The following is a 19,505-nucleotide window of genomic DNA, read 5'->3' on the forward strand; positions in this document are numbered from 1 at the left end:
GTTAAAAGTAAATTAAGATAATATACCACATTAATGGATAAGAAAGGGCATTGGACGAAAATCAACATTCATGATAAAAATTCTTAGCAAGTTAGTAATAAAAGAGAACTTCCTGAACCTGACTGTAAGTATGCAAAGATGGAATGAAATGGGGAAATTGTGGAGAAAGTTGGGAGGAAGAAGCCAAGATACAAGAGGAAAACTCAGAGAGTAGAGTCTGATGCCAAGAGAACAGAATGGTTCAAGGAAGAAACGTGCCACTGATGGCATAGCACCGAGGCTGAGGAAGATGAGGACAGGGGACACATCTGCACTACATGAGGTACTCCACATTATACTTCCCATAATGCTGTTCTTGGTGTGTCTTAGAAGTACTTCACACATCTTCATTCAAGAACAAAGCAAGCCAACAAACTAACAAATTAATAGGTCAGAGTTGGCTAAATTTTTCATAGGCCTACTGCCTGATTTTCAACCTAAAATTCCAGTGTTTCTATTTAATAGAGTAGAAAATCAAGGGTTTAGAATAAAACTGGTGTTCATTGACCATTTATTGATGAATTAATCAATACACAATTCAGATCTTGTTTGGCAGTCCCAGATTAGATATTCCTGCCCTCTTTAGAGTGAGGATCATTAAGCTCAACTTGAGTTCAAGTCCAAGTGATCTCAAGGACTTGTCCAGACACTGGGTAGGATTTGAAAATGTCAGGGAAGTTCAATAAGTCTTCTTTCATATGGTTGACAGTTAAACTAAGGTGGGGTTTTTTTTTTTTTCCTTTTTTCTCCCCCCCCCCCTTTTCCACATCACGTAAAAACAGCCTGACCAAGTTTGCTGGTTACATATGGAATGCTCTGACTTAACATGAAGTATGAAAATTAGCAAGAAATTAATTGCAATGTAACTTAAAAGGACATCTCCAAAGGACAGCTTGTCATCTTAAAACAGAACAACTAAATCGATGAACCGAAAACAAAAAACCTAGGAGTCTGCTGATCACATAGCCTAAGATACCTTAAATCAAATAACAAATAGTGACTTCAAGAATAAGACCCAGATCCAGGCTGAGCACAGACACTATGAACTGTAGACAAGAATATGCAGTCAAGCTGCTTCTCAGAGGGCAGCTTTGTGCAGCAGACACCACGCAGAAGAGAGCGGGGATTCATTTATTAAATGGTAGTGAATCACTTTCCTGAGCAGCTCAGAGTAAATTAGATCAGTATAAATAATAATTACAGCTATCACTTGATAAAGGATTATGTGCTAGATAGAAGCACCATACGTGCACCATCTCATTTAACCCTTCCAACAACCCTAGAGGGAGGAATTATTGTTATCATTATTTTCTTCTTTCCTTTTCATTCCTTTCTTCTTCTCTTTCTTTCTTTTTTCTTTTTCTTTTTTTTTTTCATGCTGGGATCAAGCGCCTTGCACATGCTAGACAGCACTCTACTACTGAGCTACAGCCCTGGTCCATCCCTATTTTTAAAATGTGCAAAGTGGGATTCAGAAATACTAAATGACTAAACAGGACCACACAGCTAGAAAGTGGTACAACACCATTCAAACCATGTCCAATTCCTGGACATGACTGTGAACTTCAGTGATGGCAGGAAGACACCATTTAACACTTGTCTTTTGAGTCTGAGCTGCCTGGAAGGATCCAGCTCCTCTGGGCCTAGGGCTCTGCCATGAGCTTCTTCTGCAGCATCTCATCTCATTCAAAGGAATTAGAATCCCACATATAAACCCTTAACCTTCCCCGTACCCTATCATCAATGCTTATGCTTTGCTGTAAATATTTAACCTTCAACAATTTGCCTGCACTCACTAATTGTTCAAAATAAGTTGGCATAAGTAATAATAACAATAACAGCAAGACAAATCTAGTTGAAGGATCACTGTTAGTTAAGGAACTGAATTTTAAGGGACTAGGGGTGTGGCTTAGCAATAGCATATTTGCCTAGCATCTGCAAGGCCCTAGGTTCCATCTCCAGTCAAGGAAGGATGGAAGAAAGAAAGGAACAAAGGGAGGGAGGGAGGGAAGGAAGGAAATAAAAAAGGAAGGAAGGAAGGAAGGAAGGAAGGAAGGAAGGAAGGAAGGAAGGAAGGAAGGAAGGAAGGAAGGAAGGAAGAAAAGAAATTTTATTTTAGTAAAAAAGCCAATTCATTCTGACCTATCTCTTTCTAACAAACCACAGAAATAATGGCAAGCAATATGAGGGAAAAATAACATGTGATATAACCATAAATCTTTTGACCATCTGAGACAGAATGCAAATCTCTAAGTTTGGCAGTATATAGCTATTAACTCCTCGACAGACACATCACAACTTGACCTCATTTTTAAGGAATACTTCTTGCTGTCAATTTTAGTTCAGCAAAAACCTTCAAACTAATTATGACATAAGATGCACTTACCTCTCTAAAGAAAAAAAGCTTTATAAAAAAACTGGGAGGTGGCAGATAACACCTGTACAGACCCTGACAAGTTAATAACAGCAAACACTAGTGGAGAGCCAGTAAATGTTGAACAACTGGCTTTCAGGGGGAAAAGCACTCATTTGTAGGTTTGCTGATTTCCAAGGTGTAAATACTCCCACCATAGTGGATTTCAAACTACCCAGATGACTAAAAACAAAATCGAATAGGGATGTATACTACCAGCTTTCAGGATCTGATGTGAGTAGGATCCTGCCCACAGATGGCAACTGCCAATATTTATTGGTAACATACTGTGGTCCCTAGTCATGGCCAATAGGGCAGGTACAATTTTATCCTCATTTTAAAGATAAGAGAAAACTAGGTCTTGAAGAGGTTAATTAACTAGTCAAAGTTTGCACTGGCATTTGAATCCTGGGAGTCTATTTCAATGGTCCAAGCTCTCAGTTCCTCCTCCATCTTGCCTCTTTCCATAGGTGGTTAAAAGATAATTTGGTTACTATCACCCTATCTTATAGTTGATGTCTTGCTGAAGAGTAAAGAGCAGGTTCTAGGCTAGTTGGCAGTGGGGTAAATAGGACCGACCTACATCAGCCACAGAAGAGTTTGTCCTCCTCTCTCCTGATAAATTTCACCTTGCCCTTTAAGATTCATGTCAGAAGTTCCCTCTTTATCAGAGCTTTCCCAATTCCCCAAATAATATTTTCCAAATATATTTTCTTATAAAATTTTATTTTTTCCCATTATAAAATAAATGCTTGCTCATTAGAGAATGTAAAAACATCTAACATAAAGGGAAAAATCTCTCTCGTGGCATGCTCTAGTTTGCATCTTAAATGTCACCCAAAGGCCCATATATTAGTGGTATTGGGAGCTGATGGAACCTTTAAGAGGTAGGGCCTAATGAGAGGTCTTCAGGGGCTGAGGGTGTTCCCTTAAAGGGGATAGTGAGACCCAGACCCTTTCCTTCCTATGTTTCACTTCCTGGCCCATGAGATGAACCATGCTGTGCCATGTGCTGCCCACCATTTGCCATCTGCAGCAGAGGTCTAAAAGCAGTGGGTCCACCTGATGGTGAGAACGAAACTCTAAAGTCACGACCAAAATAAACCTTTTCTTCTCTATAAGTTGATGATCTCAGATATTTGTCAAAGTGCTAGAAAACTGACTACACACAGGATTTGATTCATTTTTCTATTGTGGGTTTCATTCCCCTATATAATGATTATTTATGGATGGGGTGACTCCTTCTGGGAAGACATGAGGGTTACCCACATTTGTATCTGCACCCTTAGCGCAGCATGCAATTCATGGCTGTCTTCCCAATTAATGTAGGTGCTTGATTATAATGTCTTCTATGCATAAAAGGAAACACCAAGCTTTTCAATTCAATCCTCAAAGTCATTCTAACCATAACTAAAGTTACCTGTCATCATTTATCTTGAGCACATGCCACTACACTCTTGTCCTGAGTGGGCAGAAGAAGGCTGTCTCAGCAGGCATCTTTCCTTACCTGCATTCCTCTCATCTTCTGGAACCGTGCGATGGTGTCACTGATAGTGTAGACACGCACGTGGCCCATATGCAGCTTGCCAGAAGGATAAGGGAACATGGAAAGCACATAAAACTTGGGCTTTGATTTCTAGGAAAGAATAACAAAGGAGGACAATGAGTATTTATTAAGAATTTTCTGGGAACTCTGCATGCAATAATACTTTGGCACTTTATTCAAGGTAACAATTTAACATTTAAAAATTTCCTTTGAATAACTCTTCTCGTTATGTAAATTGACAAAAACATTAAAAACCCAAATTCAAAGCCCTGGTTTAAGCTAAAAAATGTCCAAAATAACACTGAACAACCTCAAAGTACTAATTACCTGTATATATTTTTAATTTTGTTTTTTCTCTTCTAAAAGCTTCTTTTTTTTTTTTTAAAGACAGCTTCTATCTAGGTCATAAAGAACTGTTTTTCCAAATGAAGCTCTAACATATATATCCATATATCCATATGATTCAAGGAAACAATAGGTGAATTACACAGATGAGACATCTCTAAAAATGGAGCCCCTTCCTAAATTCCCTTTGGCTGCATTCAACATTAAGAGCAGGATCTCGAATACCAGTTTGGATCCTGAATTTCCCCACTGTATTGTGAGCTTATCTTTCAATAGAAAAAATTGAAGTAGAAAGTCATGAGAAAAATCTTAACCAACAAAGGCTAAAGGTTGCTATTTTCCAGGGATGACAGACAGAATTATGGAACTCTCCAGCTTCCAAAGCACCAAGATCATGAGAAACACAGGAAATCTGTACATTGGCTTGAACAGAGTGAAGACAGAGCAGGTGGTTTTTACTGGGTCACTGACTTTTGGTACCTGGGCTATTGCATTGGTAAAATGGTAAATGTTGTCAAGGATCTGTACACATGAGGAAAAAACGCTCCAAGGGAAAGGTGGGAGTCACTGAATTAATTCTTCTTAGGGGAACCTGTTGTTCAAGGGCAAGTACTGTGGTTTCATTTTTGTTTGTTTGTGTCTGTGTGTGCTCTGGATGGAAACTGGGGCCCTGTGCATACTAGGCAAGTGCTCCACCACTGAGTTCCACCCCAGCCCAAGGACTGCTTTAATCATCTTTCTCCACCTCTTCAGCCTCCCAACAGGAGTTTAATAACCATTGGATAAATGTTTTGTTGGTCTCTGTGGGAACACTTTTTACCAAAGGGCATTTTCCCCCAGAAAAACTTTACAAATCCTGTCTGGGTAATGGGAGGCTTTCCTTAAACCCTCCCAGAGTGTGTGTTGGGGTGGGAGGTCCCCAGACAAAAGGAAAAGCAACAGGAACTGCTTCTGTTGGTCACTGAAGGGGGCCATCTGCTGCCACCTCTGTTGGGTTTCTCTCTGCCTTCTAGGTCTCCCTTTTGGTCCTTAGTCTCTTCTTAAAGGATTGCAAGACCTCTTTGAGGCTTTGTTTTCCCCAAAGTAATAGAAACAAAGGAAAAACAGAATATTCATAACCTTTCTTGTGTACAGGTATAGGAGAATGGTTTTAAAATATTGTTTGCCAAGCTTCACGCATAACTGACAACGGACAGAGCCAACTGTACTCAGGTGAGTAGAAGACACAAGAAATCAGGCTCTTGCCAAGTTCTTGTCTTTCCTTTTTTTTCTATTTTTGGTGGCACTGGAGATTGAACCCAGGGGCATGCTACCCTCCAGCTTCATCCTCGGCCCTTTCTCCATTTTTTGCAGTTCTGGAGATAAAATCCAAGGGCAATTCACCCCTGAGCTACATCCCCAGTCCAGTTTATTTAAGGCATTTTATGGTTTAGATATGAGATGTCCCCTAAAAGCTCATTGTGTGAGACAATGCAAGAATTTTCAGAAGTGAAGTGATTGGGTGGTGAGAGCCTTAACTTAATCACTGGATTAATCCACTAAGAGATAACTGCAGGCAGAGAGGGTGTGGCTAGGGGAGGTAGGTCACTGCAGGTGTGACTTTGGGGTTTACATTTTGTTCCTGGTGAGCAAGAGCTCTCTGTTTCCTTGTTGCCATGTCCTGAACTGCTTTTCTCTTCCATGCCTCAACTCAGGCACAGAGCTATGGAGTCAGCCACCAGTGGCCAGAACCTCTGAAACCACGAGTCCCAAATAACTTTCCCTCCTCTACATTGTTTTTGTCAGGTCTCTTAGTCACAGCAACAAAAAAGCTAACTAAAACAAACAGGGTTTCACTAAATTACTGAGGCTGCCCTCAAATTTGGGATCCTCCTGCCTCAGCCTCCCTAGAGACTGGGATCAGCTAGGATTGCAGGTATGCACCACAGCACCCAGTTCTTGCCAAGTTCTTTGACTTCCTTCAACAAAGAAGGCAAAAAACTTTAACAGAAGTGCTAATATGTGGAAAAAAACAACTAAAATGGAACATCTCCTTGCACTGACTATCCTTTAGAAGTTACCAAGGTAAGGAATACTGCCTGGAGGAAGAGGAGGAAGAGAACAAATAAGGCATCTGGAAAATCTAGAAAATCATCTAAAACTGCTGAAATGACAACCAAACGGGGTGGAAAGCAGGATACAGGTCATGCCCTTTGATTACAAAAAACTCAGGAGTGTGAGAGCTGAGATTCAGGGGTCAGTGGAAATTCAGGTATTAAGAAGGGGAGTGGGGCTGGGGATGTGGCTCAGGGGTGGAGCGTGTGCCTATCACACAGAGCCCCAGGTTTCTATCCACAGCACCAGGCAAACATAACAGGTGACAGAAAATCCTCTCAGCTTATAAACAAGTCCCTCAAGGGAGAGGCAACAACTCATTCTTTAACTTAATGCAAAAATCAGAGCAAAAAAACTCTTCATTTTTTCAAAATCTTTTTTTTTTTTTTTTGGTACTGGAGATTGAACTCAGGAACACTCGACCCCTGAACCACATCCCCAGCCCTATTTTGTATTTTTATTTAGGGACAGGGTCTCATTGAGTTGCTTAGTGCCTCACTTTTGTTGAGGCTGGCTTTAAACTCATAATCTTCCTGCCTCAGCCTCCTCAGCCACTGGGATTACAGGTATGCGCCACCACACCTGGCTTAAAATCTTATTCTTTCCTGCAATGGATGAGGCCTATTGTCTTTCAATTTTTAGGGATATGGGAAAATACCTTGTTAGAGTTCTTTGGAAATGAAAGAAATAGAATGTTATTTGTTGACATATGCTATTTCTAGTTTTTCCTAAAACATTTTCCTTATTTATAATTACCTTATTTTATTATACTAATATTTACTTTGTTACATTACCCTTATTTAACAATCTTGCCTCAAACATTTTCCATATACATCTTCTTCTCTAGCATCTCCTGTTTGTTCAATGAAGATTTAATTAGTAGCAAAATCAAACTAAGTCAAACTCCAAACTTATAAAAGATGTACAGAGAAGGACTGCTAGCAAGTCTTTAATATTCACGAATATTTTTGTTTATTGCAATAAATGTATTCAGCCTACTGCCTGTCTCTCTGCCTTTTGCTTTTCTATTTGAATTAAGTCATTTTCCTCTATGACAATGAAATGAGTTCTATCATCTGGGGGTGGAAAGGAGAAGTTATGGGGCTTTGTTATGATTAAGCAGAAATCTGATTGAAAGGGAAATTTTCAAAATTATATAAAAGTCTAAAAATTTAAGCCTTTAAGAGAAATTAAGATTATAAGCACTGGGGAGAGGAGGATTTTTATAACTGGGTCCTATTATTTTTGTCAGCTTCTGACTTCAAAAGATGACGTCTGCCTCTGTGTGGCTCATGCTCTGAAGCTATAGCTAAGACTAGAGGGTGGCAGAATCAAAGGAGCACCCCACAGGAGTGCAGGGCCCTAGCTGTTATCCTAGCTTAGCTACCAGCTGTAAGGCCTTAGACAAATTCCCGTGCCTTTCTGGGCTCAGTTTGTTACCTGTTAATCAAAAAAGAGGCAAAAGAAAGTTCCAAGCAGCTGGGTGCGGTAGCACATGCTTGTAATCCCAGTGGCATGGGAGGCTGAGGCAGGAGGATCACAAGTTCAAAGCCAGCCTCAGCAACTTAGTGAGGCCTTAAGCAACTCAATGAGACCTTGTCTCAAAATAAAATATAAAAAAAGGCTGGGGATGTGGCTCAGTGGTTAAGCACCCCTGGGTTCAATCTCTGGTACCAAAAAGAAAAAAGAAAAAGAAAGAAAGTTCTAAGTAAAAGCACAAACTCAGGAATACAACAGGCCTGGGTTGGAATCCTGGCCCTGCCATAGGCTAGCTGTGCATCTTGGCAAATGACAACTGAGCTTTGGCTCTTACTCTCCAAATGAGAAGAATAATACCTACGCTCAGGGTTGTTCCAGGATTAAAATGAAATAATTGATGGAAAGATGGCACCTGGCACATGGTAAAGAGCTCATCAAATGGCAATTCTTTTTTAAATGGTGATTAGGATGAGATGATAAGACATCTGACTCACTGGGGTGGATTTCAAATGTACCCAATACCACAAGGAGACTGAATGCTTATATAAATATATATATATATATATATATATATATATATATATATATATATATATAAATATATATAAATGCTTTATATAAATATATAAATGCTTCAAAAATCCCCCAGCATCCAGTCAGAGTCTCAGCTCCTGATAAAGATAAACTACATGTTCTTTTATCGACTTGTATCTTTTATTTATATAACACTTCAGTTTGTAAAATGTGGTCAGACACATTTTCTCATTTCATTTTCAAAACAATTCTGTGAGATAAACAATGCAAAGAGCTTGAGAATCAAGGAGGTAAAATGATAGCCCTAGATCATAAGAAATTACTTCTTGGGATGTGCAGTGTGACAACCCCTCAGGTCCTCACTGGGTGCGCTCTCTACTTCCCTCTTCCTGACATGGTACCCACAGGGTCCCACACAATATCCCTTAGGCCATTTCCCACATTATCAAACCATAGTTTATTTTCTTCCATTTAATATTTTTTTAAAATTAGATGCTTAAGATGAATGAGACGTCACAAAGGCAGTAAGCTACAACTTCAAAATGTTTAGAAGTCACTAAATTATAATCTAAACTGAAACGGGAAAAAAAAAAAGTAAATCTTACTTTACTTGTTTAGAACTAAACTGATCCCTAGAGTCTAAAACACACTTAGTTATGTTAGTCTGGTCATGTTGACCCAAAAGCTTTTCACTTCCTAATGAGGTAAAAGTCAAGCTTTTACTGTAAAATAATGCATTAAATTCAAGCCTATCTTTTTATCATTTCATTTTGTTATATGCTACACCTCTCTTGATTTTAGATTTTCTTCCTACCCAGTGCCAAAATCATCTATCAGGTGAACACAGTAGCTCCCCTCCTCGAGTCCATTTTTCTTAAGCATCCATCTCACAAGGAGGAGTGTGATGGGGTGGGAACCAGGTGGTGGGAAAGCCAAGTTCATGGAGTGTGCCTGGCATAGCCACATTCAACTGCTTGCCTGGGGCCTAATCACTAATTCAACACAGCAGGACTATTTGACTATTAATAATACAAAGGGACAGTCAGAATTTAAGAGTAAAACTCTTACAGTGCATTTCTCTGATCAGATTGGGGTTGTAGCTTAGTGGTAGAGCACTTGCCTCACTTATATGAGGGACTGGGTGTGATCCTCAGCACCACTTAAAAATAAATAAATAAACATATTGTGTCCATCTACAACTAAATAATAATAATAATAAACCCTTAAATATATCATGTAACAAATCATTATCTCCCATTTGTCATTCTGACTAATATCAAGAAGGATCAATATGTCTAAGACTCCTTCCCAATGGGCTGGCCTCCCAGAGGAGGAGCAAAGAGCTTTCCATGGAAATCAGCCATTGCCAAGTACTTAACACAACCAATTCTGGCACAGTATCAAGTTGGTACATGTGGACCAGAAGCCAAGGGTCCACTAACTCTTTGACCACTTCTGCAAGATGGCACATGCCTGTAATCCCTCACAGATTACAGGAAGGCAATGGTGCCTCCTCCCTCCCTTCTCTCTCTGCCAGCCAAAGATCTGTCCAGCAGCCTTCACTTGCCTTCCAGATCACATAGGAAGAAGGCTGGGACCCTCCCCACCCAAACCATGATGAAGTGAGAGAACAGGATTGGAGGCCAAGGTCATGCCAGGGGAGGGGCAGATCCTGTTCAACACGTGCTCATTTGAGGGGTCCAGGCTCCTCTTCTGGAGCCTTACACCTGGCTGCTAGATCTCTGTGTGCTGCCCACAAAGAACCACGAAGGACCCCAAGCCTGTTGATGCTCTTGTTTTGATGAGTTTCCCCTGACAAATGCTACTCCTGAATGCCTGGTGTGGTGCTTTCTGCCATGCGCCTTATGGACAATATTGCCCCGTACACATGCACACGCTGGGAACTCTTCTAAGCGTTATCCTTGGTTCATCTCATTTATTCCTCACATTCCACCCAGTAAGCAGGTGAACACTGCTGCTTGTTTTAGATAAGAACACAGAAGCCAGGCAGTCTGACCATAGAATCCAAGTCCCTACGCCCTCTGCTTTACGCCCCCAGCCCAGTACTCACATCAGCTTCTGAAATTTTGGAGGCCTGTTCTTTTATTCGTTGATGCCACCATTCCTCAACATCCTTTCTTGTCTGCAATGTATACTCTTTCGTCCATTTCCCAGTGGCACTGTAAATACTTCTGGTACATTCTGGAATTACTCGTCTTTCCCATTTGATGATGTCTGGCCCACCCTTTAGCTGCCTTCTCAGAAGAGAAGCATATAAACCCAGTCTCTGCCAAGCAGGAGCCATTCTTCAGAACACAGGAAGGCACTGAAAAAGAGGACAGAAGACAAGCTCACAAGCTGCCTAGAACCTTCCCAAAGGATCTTCTTTCCTATCAGCACAGCCCTGTGTTTCCTGCCTGCTCACTTGCTTTCTCCTCTTCTTCTTCATTTGTTTTTTCCCGAAAAGAATATTTTAGAAGTTCAATTCAGCTCATACAGATTCCTGAATGGAAAATATAAAAGTGATTCATGCCCCCAAACACCAAAGACACAAATAACCTATAGGAACAAAGGGAGCCTGCTGCCTGGGCCAGCTCCTGCACAACCTCACAGATTACAGGAAGGCAATGATGCCTCCTCCCTCCCTTCCCTCTCTGCCAGCCCAAGATCTGTCCAGCAGGCTTCACTTGCCTTCTCTCCTGGCCTCAGCAGAACTCTAAGCACATTTGCCTTGGCCCAAGGCTCAAAGAGCAGAAGAGATCTGAACACAAATCTAGAAGCAGAGATTCTAAGCTATTATAGCATTTTTTCATACATATTCTTCTTTTTTTTTTTTTTAGTTATAGTTGGACACAATACCTTTATTTAATTTATTTATTTTTTTATATGGTGATGAGGATCAAACCCAGGGTCCCGCACATGCAAGGCAAGCACTCTACCACTGAGCCACAACCCCAGCCCCTTCATACATATTCTAAGTTAAATAGACTTTATTACCAGGAATCCTCATTATTTAGAAAATTATTTATTCATTTGATTCTTCATTCATTTACCAAATATTTATTTATTCAGTGCCTATGGACCTAATGGATACAGCTGGGAACAACTTCAACAACAAAAAAATAGTCCCAGGCTGCGGGTGTAGCTCAGTGGCAGAGCATGTGCTTAGCTTGCAGGAGGACTTAGGTTCAACCCTCAGCATGGCAAAAAAAAAAAAACAAAAGCAAATGAAGTCTTTTCTTTCAGGGCAATTATATACTGGAAGAGAAACCAACAAATAAACATAACATGTCGCAGTGGGGAGTACTATGTAACATTTTAGAATACAACCCATATATTGGACCCACCAGAATATGTTTGTAATTCAAAATTTAACTTTAGTGTGTCACTGGTTTCCTCCACAAGCAAATTCTGGAAATGACCTCATTGAAGAAGTTTCTTTCTGTTTTTACTGCTGTTTAAAGGGTTGAGGTACAATTTCATCGAATATTTAAGATGGACAAGTAAATACCCTACACTTTCTGCCTTCTTGCATAATAGCCTTGGAGAGCTGCTAGGGTGAGGGCGGGGGAAAACAACAGACGAAAATAGGTCTTAACAAAAGAAAAACAAAGTTGGTACTCCAAACTGATGTTAATTCTGATTCTTTCAAAATTCTTTCCATAGCTACTAGAGTTTGGCCTGTTCCACAAAGATACTGGATCACAAATGTTGCCAGGAGGGTCATTAAAGGTTTATAAAAGTGGGATTCACACTCACATAAAATGGCATCGCAGTGTTGGCACTTTACCAGTTTATCTGCCAAAGCTCTTGACATACCAATTCTCACTGCATTTAACACCTCTTGCTTTTTTAGGGATGAAATCAGAGACAGACTGAAAAAAATTCTCCCTATCAACTGGGTTTGACTATATTACAATATGTAGATGGGACTATAGGCATTAGGGTGAACCACATGAAACTGGCTAAATATTAGCAATTCTATATAACCAACCTAATGTACATAGACTTTGTATAATGACATCTGTTACATTTTATTTTTAGGGTTTAGGTTTCTATATAATTAGAATTATCTAGAGGCATCATAGAGTTTATGGTTTTTTTGCTAAGTCAGCATTTCCATACTTCCGTAAGTCAAACAATGTCTGTTTAACAGAAGGCACATAGATACCTGTCTTTTATGTAAGGAGAGTGTTCTGGGCTGTCCTCACAAACAGAAAGAATGAAAAGTAACAAAATCATAAAAACACAAACTGAACTGCAATCTGACAAGGTTTTGGTTTCATTGCTGGTTAGCCATTGTGATGAATGAAATATGAGAATAGACAGATCACCAATAGGAGTAACATGAAGGGCATTCCTTCACTCAAAATTCTAATCCTGTCTCTAGAACTTACTTATTCTATACAACAAATCATAAGCAATACAGAGTACAACTCCCTGTCTACATAAGAATAAATTTTATATAATACCGGCTCCCTAATAACCTCTCCTTGGCATAAATCAATGGACTAAAGAATCCTGAAACATAACTGGGTATATAAATGAATTTGAAGTTTATAAAGAAAAAAGCACAAACTGATTAGAAAATGACAGGTTATTCAATGAATGGGGGCAACCTTCGAACTGGAGCGCCACCTCAAATCATACACTGGGGTAAATCCCAGATAAAGAATGTTTTTCTTAAACATAAAACAAATTAAAAACAGATGAGTATTTAATAAACTTTTACAAGGCACACAATGTTCTATCCTGATCATAAAAACAATGGAAAATTTCACAAAGGAAAATATTAATAAACATAGCTCTAAAAATGTAATAATGTCTGTATATCAAAATGTCATGAGCCAGGCACAGTGGTGCACACCTGTCATCCCAGCAGCTCAGGAGATTAAGGCAGGAGGATCTCAAGTTGGAGGCCAGGCTGGACAACTTAGTGAGATTTAGTCTGAAAGTGAAAAATAAAAAGGGTTGGGAGTATAGCTTAGAGGCAGAGCACTCCTGGATTTAATTCCTAGTACCAAAAAAAAAAATAAAAAAATCTGAACAAAATTACTAGAGGGCAAACAATTCTGAAAGACCAAAACTACAATCATACAAGATTATCTTAAAAACACTAGAAAAAGTTCACATGAGAAGAGAAACACTCAAAACCTAATGTTAAAAAAGGGCAAAGGTATGGGCTGGAGGTATAGCTCAGTAGTAGAACAACTGCTGAGCATGCCCAAGGTCCTGAATTTGATACCTCACCACACACACACACACACACACACACACACACACACACACACACACACTTTTAGGAATAAAAGTCCAAGGGATAGGGGTATGGTTCAGTGGTAGAGCACCCCCCTCAGCATTTGTGAGGCCCTGGGGTCAATACCCAGCACTAAAGAACAAAGATGCACAGGAAATACTGTTTCAGTTTTGGGGCTGGGGAAGTAGCTCAGTGTTATGGTGTTTGCCTAGCATGTGCCTGGCTCTGGCTTCCATCCCCAGCATGCAAAAATAAAGTCACACCCTTTATCTTAGAGGTCCCCAAACCATTCTCAGATTATTACACACTACCAGGACTCACCAGGAACCAGTCTGTACTCATGGCTCTGATTTTTACAGAACTTCCTGGGTCTCTGCCTTATTCCCTTCCTTTACTTCCCAGGCTCTGTTCTAGGTCATTCCAAATATCTCTCCATGGAAGGCCTAATGGGTACTGCCTCTTCCTGATATCAAGGAGCCACAATTGATTCAGAGAACTATGTGGATACAATGAATGTGAAAGGTGTAGCTCATGTTCTATGCTTATGTTCAAATTGGCTTTTATCTTCCTTAACTCTAGCTCATCCAGTTCCTTCACTTGTTTGTGATCTTGTCTTCTCCCTCCTTTCAAAGTAACAATTCCTGCTACTCCATCCTTCTCAGTCCTGACCTCATCTTACTTGGAGCTTGAGGTTGAAGTTTCTGAGAATAGAAGGGATCTGAGAACTGTACCCAAAATAATGATCACACAGACAGAGAAACCTAGAAGAGTAGAAGACAAAAAGAAACAGCCACATGGGAGAATTACAGGAAGGCATTTCTTTACACCCAAAATAAAGTGCAAGCAAGTCTCTGGGAAAATTCCTCTTAATGAAACTAAGTTTTAAAAAGACACGCTTGTGTTTTGCAGCTAGTTCCCTTTGTGACTTCAGGCAACTTGTTTCCTATCTCGAACTTCATCTTCCCTCTCTGTAAGCTAAAGATGTGGACCCAGATGATTTTTAAGGAGCTTCAGGTTCTAACATGCTGTGGCAATGGCCTGTGAGCCCCAAAGATGCAATGAATTATCTTTGACTGGATCCAAGCCCCAATCCGGTCCAGAGGTAAAGAGCCAGGAATGAACCAAGGTAGAGAAGCTGCAGAGAGAGGAATTTCGAGTATATAACCATGTGAAGATGTGCGTTTTCTCTGGGAAGGGGTCCAGAGCAACGGGATCCAAGGCTTAAAGCGTCAGAAGACTAGGATCTCAAAGACTTTTCCAGTTCGGAAATGGCAAGGTTTCAGGACCAAGTAACCCAGCCCCCACCTTTCCTTCTTGCCCCAGCAAAACGCAATCTCCCGATCCGGGATGAGAATATCAATCGGGCCTGTCTCTCGTCCCGCTGAGCTCCGGCAGGGATTTACCTGCTCACAGGCTCTGGCCTGCAGCTCCTCTATGCCTCGTTTCTCAAACCTTTAGACATACACGGCCCCGTCAGTCACCATGGGCGCCGCCATCTTGGCAGAACAACAACTTTATCGGTCGCGGCCGTCGCAGACACGGACAGGCGGGCGGGGCCTGGGACAAGGAGCTTGGCCTGTGGGCGGCTCCCAGCAGCATGCGGGCGGGGCGTCTGGCGGTTGCCCCGCCCACCGGCTGTGCCGCTTGTTTGTGGGTCAAATTATTACACTGTAGCCGGGGCCGGTGGTGTTTACTAGTAATCCCAGCTATTCGCGAGGCGGAACCAGGAAGATCACCAAGTTCCAAACCTGTTTGGGCAGTTTAATGAGACCCTGTCTCAAAAAAAATAAAAAGGACTGGGGTGTAGAATGCTAGAGGACTCAATGAGAGAGTGCTATTGGGTTCAATCCCCAGTTCCAGGGGGGCAATGCTGCAGATGGCGTGAGAATCCTTAGGTTAGTGACACCAGGATAAACAAAGCAGCAGGTGGCGAAAAGCGCTGGGATAATCTGGAGACCTGGGTTAAAACTCTAGTTTAGCAACAACCGTCTACTGGACTTGGGCAGGTCTCCACCTCCTGATCCCAGAGGCATCTTCTTCTTCAGTATTCTCTGATCTTCTAATCCTGGGAGGGGAATTGCTGGCCAAAACCAGATTAGGGGCAAAATACTTTTCTCACCCAGTAAATGGGAGGGGAGGTGTGAAAGCAGGATACCTGACCAACCATCTTCCTCTGGAGAAATTATTGTATCCAAACCCACCAAGCTACTGCATGCACACCAGCAAATATTTCTTGCTTGTAATAAATCAACGAGTGATGAATTGCCAAGAACCAATGCTGTGAAAGTATACTTTTCAAAAAGGAAAAAATCTGTTGAAAGGAGAATTTGGAAACCGAATACACACACACACACACACACACACACACACACACACACACACACACATACACAATGGCAATCAGGGATACTGAAATTAAGTTGCTAATCATGCAAAATGGTTGATATCCTGTAGTTCAAGAAAAAAAATAATGTTCCAGAACCATCTTTTTCTGAAATCATTTGTACCTTTATCAGCCAAAATTCATCCCATTAATATATTATTATTATTATTATTATTATTATTATTATTATACTGGGGATTGAATTCAGGGGCACTCAACCACTGAGCCACATCCCCAGCCCTATTTTTGTATTCTATTTAGAGACAGGGTCTCACTGAGTTGCTTAGGGCCAAGCTATTGCTGAGGCTGGCTTTGAACTTGCAATCTTCCTGCCTGAGTCTCCAAAGCTGCTCTGCCACCATGCCCAACCTCACCTTACTCTATTTTTTTTTCCTTTTAATTAGGTACATATGACAGTAGAATGCATTTTGATTCATTGTACACACTTCACTTTTGCTGAGGCTGGCTTTGAACTCAAGATCCTCCTGACTAGGCCTCCAGAGCTGCTGGATTACAGGAGTGTGCCACCCCTATGGGCTCATTATTATCTATATTCTATATCTTTGCTTCTATTCTTAAGATGAAGAATAGTCATTAGGAAGTGCCAAATGCCAATGTCTCGGCTTGGCACAAGATCACGAGCCACCACACAGCTTTGTAGGTTCAAACAGCAATTCTTTATTCCCGATCTCACACCGCCTCCACACAGGTTCAGCGGCAATCTAAAATCTCCCGCACAATTCACATCCTAAATACTTTCTCTCCAGGAGAACTCAGCAACTCAGCGGGAACTCAGGCAGCAGGCACGCCCTACTCCCAGCAGGAATAATCCTATTGTCTTAAACCGGAACGCCCTAAACCCAAGGACCGGGATACTTCCTCAAACCTGCAGGAATACACCCTAATCCTGGATCCACCCTGGTCATTGAGCAGGGTCACCTTTCTCAAACACGCATGCAAGGTCACAGCAAATATCCAAGGCAAGTCCATTTAACATGGGGTACGCTGGCAAGGATTTCGATGTGTCATTCCTACTTGGCAATGGCCCTCAGCAAGGAAGTCAAGGAAAAGATACAGTTTCTTTTTGTAGTCAAAGACTTCAACCTATACTCCAGCCAAGGGATACACAGTCATTTCTTTTGCCCCTTTCCAGGCTTATCAAGTTTCCTGACAGTTCAACACCTATATACTTTATTACTCCAAAAGTGGGCTCCAGATTGGCAGCAGCCTCACCTGGGTACTTACTAAAAATTGGGCTGTCAGCCTGTACCCCAGACCATCAAAGTCTGTATTTAACAAGATCCACAAGTGATTTCAGTCACATTCAAGTTTGAGGGTTCCTGTTCTAGAATGTAAAAATTAGAAAAGATATTGAAAAACCTGCCCAAGAAAATTGGAGTCCAACCTGCTCATTTTAAGGATGTATAAACTGAGGCCCAGAGGAGCTGTCTTGCTCAAGGTCATGGTGCCTACCAGAATTGTGCTCTGACCAAATAGAAGAATTAGAGATTATAAGTAGAATTTCTAGTCCAATCCTCTTACTTCAAAGATGATGATTCTAAGACCCAAAGATCAGACACAACTTGCCTAAGGTCATATATCTAGTTAATGGCAGAGCCAGGATTCCAATCCAGGTCTGTTGATCTCTCTATCCTATAACATGGGATACTTAATTTAAGCTGATACTATGGAATTGACTGGCATATTAACCTGCCACACATAAGGCATGCATCCATACTTAACTAGAGTTGCCCCTATCTCTATTGTACCCAAAACACAATCTCTACCCTTATTCTGGTTCAAAAGCATTTTCTTCTTATGGATTAAAGTTAACATTGACATTTCTAGAAGATTATTTCAAGTGGAATTTTTCTAAAAGTCATTTGCCTTATAGAAAAGTTGCTGTTTTTACATCAAACAACACAGTAGCATTGAAGTAAATTCTTTCACTGTTAAGGAGCTTGCTGCAAGGATACATTATTAAATGAAAGAGACAGGTTGCTGGATTATATAGAAGGTCATACCTTTTTAACAATATGAAATAAGTATGGAAGGAAATACAGAAAAAAATAAATGTCTCAAACTACTTTTTTTTTTCCTGTGATAATTTCTAGGGACAATGGGATTGAATGGGCCTTTCCTTTATGGTATCTGTATTTCTTTTACTCTTTTAGTAGCTTATATGGGGCTACTAAAAGAGAATGATCCCCAAAGAAACCCAGGTTCTATTCCTTAGAACCTGTGAATGTTACCTTATATGCCCCCCAAAAGTTTTTGTACATGTGATTAAATTAGAGATCTTTAGGTGGAGATTGTACTGGTAGCCCTGAATGCAATCACAAGTGTCTTTTTTTTTTTTTTTTTTCTTTCCTGGTACTGGGAGATAGAACCCAGAGCCATGAAAATGTTAGGCACATGTTCTACCACTGAAATACTTCCCCAGCTCAACAAGCACTTTTTTTTTAGGGGGGGGGTTGTGAAGAGGGGTTTACTGGGATTAAACCCATAAATGTTTAACCACCAAGCTGCAACCTCAGCCCTTTTCTTTTATTTTATTTTGAGACAGGATCTTTTTTTTTTTTTTAAACAAACTATTTATTTATTTTATTTTTTTTAAAGAAAGAGTGAGAGAGAATGAGAGAGAGAATTCTTCAATATTTATTTTTCAGTTTTCAGCGGATACAACATCTTTTGTTGGTATGTGGTGCTGAGGATCGAACCTGGGCCGCATGCATGCCAGGCGAGTGCGCTACCGCTTGAGCCACATCCCCAGCCCCATTGAGACAGGATCTTGCAAAATTGCTTAGGGCCTTGCTAAATTGCTGAGGCTGGCTTTGAATTTGTAATCCTTCTGCCTCAGCCTCCCAGTTTGCTGGGATTACATTTGTGCACCACCACATCTGGCCAAAATGTTCTTATAAAAGGTAGCCAGAGGGAAATTTGAGACAGAAGAAGAGGCAATGTGACCACTGACACCAGACACTATGTTGCTGGCTTAGAAGATGAAGGAAGAGAGCATGAGCCAGGGAAGACAAGGAGTATTGCTCTAAAAGATGAAAAAGGCAAGCACACAGATTCTCCCATACAGTCCAGCAGCTCTGCTTTCCATGTAAAAGAATTGAAAGCAGGATTGCAAAAAGATGCTTGTACACTGTGGTCCTAGTAGCACTATTCACAAGAGTCAAAAGGTGCAAGCAACCCCATGTGTCCATCAGCCGATGAACAGATAAACAAAATGTGGTATATACATAGAATGGACTATGATTCAGCCTTAAAAAGGGAAGAAATTCTGACATGTTGCCACAGCATGGATGAATCTAATGCTAAGGCACCCAAGGAAAAGTATTCTAAGATTCCTCTCATATAAGGTACTTAGAGCAGTCAAGTTTGTAGATCTTAAATTAGAATGGAAGTT

At 40.7% G+C, this 19,505-nt stretch overlaps 1 protein-coding gene across 3 annotated transcripts in view; it reads right to left on the minus strand.

Annotated features, from left to right (window-relative positions):
- Positions 1-15,260, minus strand: part of Lars2 (leucyl-tRNA synthetase 2, mitochondrial) — a 138,349-nt gene extending 123,089 nt beyond the window's left edge. Inside the window, exons 1-4 of one of the 3 annotated variants that reach the window (XM_013364100.4) lie at positions 15,111-15,248; positions 13,318-13,398; positions 10,522-10,776; positions 3,960-4,088 (exon numbers count right to left, since the gene is read on the minus strand). In XM_013364100.4, coding sequence (XP_013219554.2) covers positions 3,960-4,088; positions 10,522-10,755 — 363 coding nt within the window. In that variant the 5' untranslated portion in view covers positions 10,756-10,776; positions 13,318-13,398; positions 15,111-15,248. Of the gene's footprint in view, positions 1-3,959; positions 4,089-10,521; positions 10,777-13,317; positions 13,399-15,012 lie in introns of all 3 variants that reach the window. The other 2 variants (XM_005337898.5, XM_040290066.2) reach the window with 2 other exon arrangements.
- Positions 15,261-19,505: the final 4,245 nt, after the last annotated feature.

Source organism: Ictidomys tridecemlineatus, chromosome 2 (assembly GCF_052094955.1).
Source record: "Ictidomys tridecemlineatus isolate mIctTri1 chromosome 2, mIctTri1.hap1, whole genome shotgun sequence".
Lineage (NCBI taxonomy): Eukaryota > Metazoa > Chordata > Mammalia > Rodentia > Sciuridae > Ictidomys > Ictidomys tridecemlineatus.